This window comes from Carlito syrichta, unplaced genomic scaffold (assembly GCF_000164805.1).
Source record: "Carlito syrichta isolate Samal-C Ts95f unplaced genomic scaffold, Tarsius_syrichta-2.0.1 Scaffold305636, whole genome shotgun sequence".
Lineage (NCBI taxonomy): Eukaryota > Metazoa > Chordata > Mammalia > Primates > Tarsiidae > Carlito > Carlito syrichta.
In genome coordinates, this window is record NW_007249732.1 from 199,347 (window position 1) to 205,627 (window position 6,281).

At 44.2% G+C, this 6,281-nt stretch overlaps 1 protein-coding gene across 1 annotated transcript in view; it reads left to right on the plus strand.

The window, feature by feature from the left end:
• Positions 1 to 130: 130 nt before the first annotated feature.
• Positions 131 to 6,281, plus strand: part of LOC103264250 (rho guanine nucleotide exchange factor 11-like) — a gene marked incomplete at its 3' end in the record, with an annotated part of 105,716 nt that continues 99,565 nt past the window's right edge. Inside the window, exons 1-2 of the mRNA XM_021714366.1 lie at positions 131 to 287; positions 976 to 1,221. Of these exons, the coding sequence (XP_021570041.1) occupies positions 1,190 to 1,221 (32 nt within the window). The remainder of the gene's footprint in view (positions 288 to 975; positions 1,222 to 6,281) is intronic.

Here is a 6,281-nt window from a genome sequence, read left to right on the forward strand (position 1 = left end):
CCTAGGCGAGCGGGTCCTCCCGGAGGCCGGTGTGGAGGAAGAGCCCACCCGAACTCAGCCCCACAGCCGTAATCCACACGAGCAGCCACCGGAGAGCCGCGTTCCGGCCGGGAGAGAGAGAGAGAGAGAGGAGGGGACGGGAGGCAGCGAGATCTCCGTTTCATGGAGGCTGAGGCGAGAGGAATTTTCGGAGCCTGGATGCGGAGGAGCCAAACAGCAGAACTAACTCAGGAAATTGTCTTTCAGAAAAAGGCCGAACGTAGCTTGGGTCCGAGAACCAGGCTGGGGTAGGTGGAGGAACCTGCAAGCTTAAAGGAAAAAGAAAAGGAGACACTGTTTTCAGAGGTTTCTCTCTGGGTGGTGGTTATTGCTACCATTTTAAAGGTAAAAAGCAGTGCATTTCAGGTGTTGTTTGATTTCTCTCTCTCTCTTTTGGTGCAGTTGGCTCATTTAAGGATTTCAAAACCTTAATGTAAAAGCTTTTTTTTCTTAAAAGGAAAACCATAGATTTTGGTTCCCAGGGTTGTCCTGGACTTGGAAGGAGTGCTGTTGTGTACATACTATTGTATGGTTTTATTTATTTTTTTTTACTGTGCAAATCATCTGCAAGATTTTTTTCCAAGTGCCATTTCGGATTTATTCATCCTCCCCCTCTTCTCTCTAATATATCCGCGGTTGTCATTTTAAGCATTGGAGACCAGAAAATTATTTTTTTTTCCTCTTTGGAGCTAGAGTCTCTCTTGCCAACCGAAGAACAGCTGGGAAAACTGGATTTAAAGGATGGTTTTATGTGTATTTTTCAGTTAAGAGTGATATTTTGAAGGCACATTCTTGCTGTGATTCATTTTTTTTTTAGCCCATACTGCTAACCTTGAAGAGATTTGTGGTTGGGTTTTTGGTTTCTAAGAAGGTCACAGTCTTTCCTCTTTTCCTTTCGGTTTTTTGTTTGTTTGTTTGTTTTGTTTTGTTTTCAAGAGGGAGGAAGAGAAGGGGGGGCTTAGAAAGACCATGTTAACTGGTCGAAGTAGTATGGAGCATCAGTTACCAGGGTCCTGAGAGCTGGAGAAAAGGATTCAAGTCTTCAAGTTGGGAGGGCCTCCTCTCACCTTCCTTAAAAATCGCAAGCAGTTCAATTCTGATCAAGACACCAAAGCTACAGGATCTGGATCTGTGGAGATACCGAGAAACCATGAGTGTAAGGCTACCCCAGAGTATAGACAGGTAGGTTTGCTAATCATTTGGTTTTTCAACACTTAATAAAGACTGGGAGAGATGGTGTTGCATTCTGATAAAAGGTTGCAAAATAAGGGTCTGGTGGGCTGTGAGAATTGGTGGGGTAGGAGCTTTGGGTCTCTGGGGACTGTCAGCATGTGTCTTCATGGTCTGTGTGTATCCATGTATAAGACATACCTCTTGATTTAGCGTCTTTTTAATATAAGCAATTAACAAGGAAGCCAGGAGAGGGGAAATAGAGGGACAGGCTTCCAGTGGCTTTTGAATTTTGCCAAGCTAGAGGCTGAATTTGGGTCTCAAATTCACCGTGCCAGCCTCGAGTGGGCACACGCCTGATCATGTGAGCCCTCAGAGGTGGACCGGAACTGGCTTTAGGTGTTGGAACTGCTGGGGGAAGGGCCCTAGCAGGGGCATGGGCCTCCACCAGAGTGGTTGTTATAGAATGATGGGTTTTGGTGATGGGGTGGATCCCATTTCTAGAATGAGGAGGATGTTCTTGGCCTGAATGATGGGACAGAAACAACACCCTTAGTACCCATTACAGGTCTGGATTTTTTACCAGCGGCTGATGTGGCCCCAAAATGCATGGGTCACATTAGAATTTCCTCCCCTCAAGCGAAAGGTTTGAGACCTGCCTACCAGCTGATGCTCTAAGTTTAATCTTCCAAGCTGTTCTTAATAAGCTTGACTCTGCAAAATGGGCCCTCCCTCTGCCTAGAGCCAGAAGGAGTTGTTTTGGGCTCGTAGGGCTGCTGGGCAGAGGCACTGGCCCCTAGAGTCAGAACACATGATGCCCCTTCCTTCCCCCAAGAGTCTGTCCAACCTCTCCTATCCCCAGTAACACTATAGTCTCCTTGCAGTTCTTTCCTCCAAAGGTTTGATACAACTTTATAAGCTGCCTGCCTTTTCCTTCCCTCCCCACCCCTCCCTGACCCTTCTCTCTTTGAGAATCTGGGGAGTGTGTTTTATGGGCGCTGCACACATCCTAACAGGATGGTTGGATGGTTGGAGGAAGACTGAACAAGAAAATGAAAGGACTGGGCCTGGAAAAAATATAATTGGAGAGACAGGGAAGAGTATTTTCAAGGGAGCAGTTGCTCTCTCTGTGTCCAGTCAACTTTTGGTTATTCATGCTAATAATAATTTCCTTTTGGCTGTGGAATGTGGCCTAAAATGCATATAATCTCTCTCTCCCAAACACTAATCTCCGCATTGCCTCAGAGCCCCGTTTAGATTAGTTCAGCAATCCCTAGACAGGGAACTGACTTGGCAGTGGGGAAGAGGAGGCAGACAGCCACAAAGGATCTATGGCTGGTTCAGACCTCCTGCCCCTTTCTGTTGGCCTGTCTGGTTTGACCCTTGGAAAGGAAGAACTGAGGCTTGTCAAGGTTAGGAGCTGGAATGGTCTACACGGCTGCCCTTCTTCCCTTTTCATCTAGGAATTTGGGAATTAGTGCACTTGGCTTTTTACGATTGAGATGATGAACCGTTCTGTTATTTCAGGGATGTCAGAAGATGGAAGCTCTGGTGTTGGGGGATGCAAGGAGGAGGAGGTGGTGAGGGTTCCTGGGTTAATGTGAGACATTCCTCTGGGAATTTGGGTATCCTCATAACCACAGATCTCAGGATTTTCACACGTTACAGTTTCCTGATTGGGTTCATAGACTGAATCTTATTTGAACCTTACAGTGTTTCTGTGAGGTAGACAAATCGGTTGTTTCCTATTTTACAGAAAGGGAAACTGAGGCTCAGAGAGGCTACTTGGCTTGCCCAGTGCCATTTTGCCTGACTAGCAGTGGAATCTGGACTCAAACACAGGTCTTCTGCTTCTACGCCTGTGCCTCTTTTCATTGCCCCACCATGTCTAGATTTGTATACTGGTTCTGTAGATTTTATTCTGACTTTGACAGGAGGATCAGATGCTCTTTGGCAGTATAGGTTTGTTCCTTTGCACTTTTCTGTTTAACAGTCTTGGGGCTGTATCTGTAAGTTCTGTAGTTAAAGCATCCTTTTCCCTTGTGGGATGAGGACATTCCTCACCTCCACTCTTCCTGGTGGGTCAGTGCTAGGATTCAGGTCACCTTCTAGATATCCCCAGCTAGCTGCATTGAATCTTGCCCCCTTAGTTGTAGGCTTATTCTATTGGATCTTTTGATAACCTGGACTCAAGACCCTGTGGATTTTAAATAATTCAATTCACAATCTTAAATCATACCAGAGGGATTGAATGGAATAAAATGCTGCAGATTATGGAGTTGAGGATTCTCTTGTAGGTGATCAGTTTGCCATGTAGAGATCCTAGTGGGAGGTGCTATAAAAGTGTTTCAGAAAATGCAGGTGTCCAGTATTTGCTCAGAGAGCAAAATCTTTTTTCTTTCTTTCTTTTTTTTTTTTTTGGAGTTAGAGTCTCACTCTGTTGCCCAGACTGGAGTACACTGGCTGCTCCCCCACCACAGCCTCGACCTGCTGGGCTTCGGCGATCCTTCCACTGCCTCAGCCTTCCAAGTAGCTGGAACTACAGGTGCGCGGTGCCACGCCCGGCTAATTTTTTATTTATTGTAGAGATGAGGTCTCGCCAAGTTGCCCAGGCGGGTCTGGAACCCGCGGGCTCAGGCAATCCACTCACCTCAGCCTCCTGAAGGCGCGGGATTACAGGCTGAGCCACCGAGCCCGGCTGAGAGCAAAATCTAACTGGGGGCCTAGGACATATGTAAGACTTTTGAAGACCACGTAACAGCAGCACTAGACTGAAGGCAGGGACAGTTTGGTTTGCTATGTTATGTCCTGTGTGTCCAGCTTAGTATATCGTGTGTTAAGTACTCAAGAAACACTTAACATGATTATTAATGTGAATGAATGTGTCAGTAAGTATAAAGCCTTCCATTTCAGCTTGTTTCAAATTCATGTGTTGATTTCAAATGTAGTCAAAATGAGGTCAACTAGAGAAGGTTTCCCAGGTGATAGGTATTCTCTGGAAGATAAGCGACATGAGATAGAAGACCAAGTGTTTGAAGAGAGACTGACTCAGAGTAAAGAAGACTGGACTATTCATTTGGCAGTCTTCTGCCCCCGCACCCTCCCGCTGGGGAGTGACTCCTGGGTCCATAGAAAGCAGAAAATATTTGCAGCTAACCTTTATCTTTTAGTGTTAATCAGTTGTTACTGAAATATGGGCTAAAGTGTAGCTGTTCATGTCTCCTTTTGTAAATATTCTCTTCAAGAGTTTCTAAAAAGATGCTTGATATTGCAAACAGAAATAGTGATACTAAATTTTTCCAGGAGTGATAAGTTTTGCTAAGCCATCTATATCAATTTGCCTAATTCCCCATGGCACATGATTTTGAGATGACCATATGGGTTAGGAGTTTGCATCTATGAAGCATCTTTTCTCTACCCAAAATTAGCTCATGTGTGGACAAACCAGGCTGAAGTACTACATTTAAGCCAAGAGCCCTTGGTTTGAGTCTTGGCTTTCCCCTTAACTATGTGACCTTGAGCAAGTCACATGCTGCCTCTGGCTTCCTGTCTGTAAAGCAGTGCTCATTTATGTAAAGTACTTTCCAGATCACAAACGTTTTTACATGGTTTGTCATTTGAGGACTGTAATGTTTATTGCATCTCTCTCACAGGGCTGTTGAAAGAAGCAAGTTAAATGAGATAATATATTTCAAATTGCTTTCTAAACTGTAAACTCTATGTACATTTTAGATGGTAAACTCATGAATTTGATTTAACTTCATGCATTACTTTCTTAGCTAAGTAGCCAAAACAAATTAAAAGTGACTAAAATCTTTTCATTATTTCGAAGAATTTAAGCTTTATTGTTGCATGGTCAGGGTACTAGAAGGATGCAAGAAGAGAAAGGTTGTTGAATTGTCTTCCCAGGAATTCTGTTGAATTTCTGGCTCACTTGCATGTCTTTCAGTGATGGGGATAGAAAGGATTTGTTTTGCGGTTCCTTGTCTTAGAAGCATATGACTTTTCTAATTCAAAATCAATCCAGACCCAGCAACTGTTTCCTATCAGGAATCTCTTCCCACTTTGGCTTCTGGTTTTTACTTGAGCCCTGGAACCAGGAAATCCCATTTAGCTGAGCTTCTACTCAGTTTAGAAGATTGGCCTCCTGGTATGACGACAGGGAGCTATAAATGGTAAGTCCCCTGAAATGCTGAGTCTTTTCCAGAATGTACCCTTGTTCCCATCTAGGAGTGTGAGATGAGAAATGGCAATGGATTTACAGATGAAATATTGGCGATCAATCACCATTATAAGCAGGAACAGGCTAAGCTGAACTTCAGATACTCAAACACATTTCTGGAAGAGCACCCTTTGATTAATAGATTTATTTAGCATTTTTCGTAGTCAAGGCACTATCAGACAGCGTCCCTGTCCTCCTGTTTAGGAGAATAGACAAATAAGAAAAATGACAATATGAGTTCATCAAAATGAAGACAATTTTGTGAAGAGCGCTTAGCTCATCCCCAAATCGGTGTAAAGACAAGGAGTTCTGGAAGCTCACAATTGCTGGAATAGTTCAGAAACTCTATAGTTTGGACAGTGTTTCCCAGTGCTTTAAAGATCTGATAATCCGATGTATGTGAAAGGGTTTTGTTAACTGCTAAATTCTATAAAACATAAGAGGAGTTATTTAAATCTCTTTTGACTGAATTTGTTTCACCTCTTCCTAATGGCATTGCCTTTAAAAATCCATTTTAGGAACTGGGCTTGGTGGCTTATGCCTGTAATCCTAGCACTTTGGGAGGCCAAGGCTGGAAGATTGCTTGAGACTGGCAGTTCAAGACCAGACGTTATCTCTACGAAAAATAAATAGTCCCGGCTGTTTGGGAGGCTGAGGTGGAAGGATCGCCTGAGTCTAGGAAGTTAAGACTGCAGTGAGCCATGATTGTGTCACTGTACTCCAGGCTGGGTGACAGAGTGAGACCCCAGCTTTAAAAAAAAGGTTTTGCAGCCGGGCTCGGTAGCTCAGTCTGTAATCCCGTGCCTTTGGGAGGCTGAGGTGAATGGATTGCCTGAGCCCGCGGGTTCGA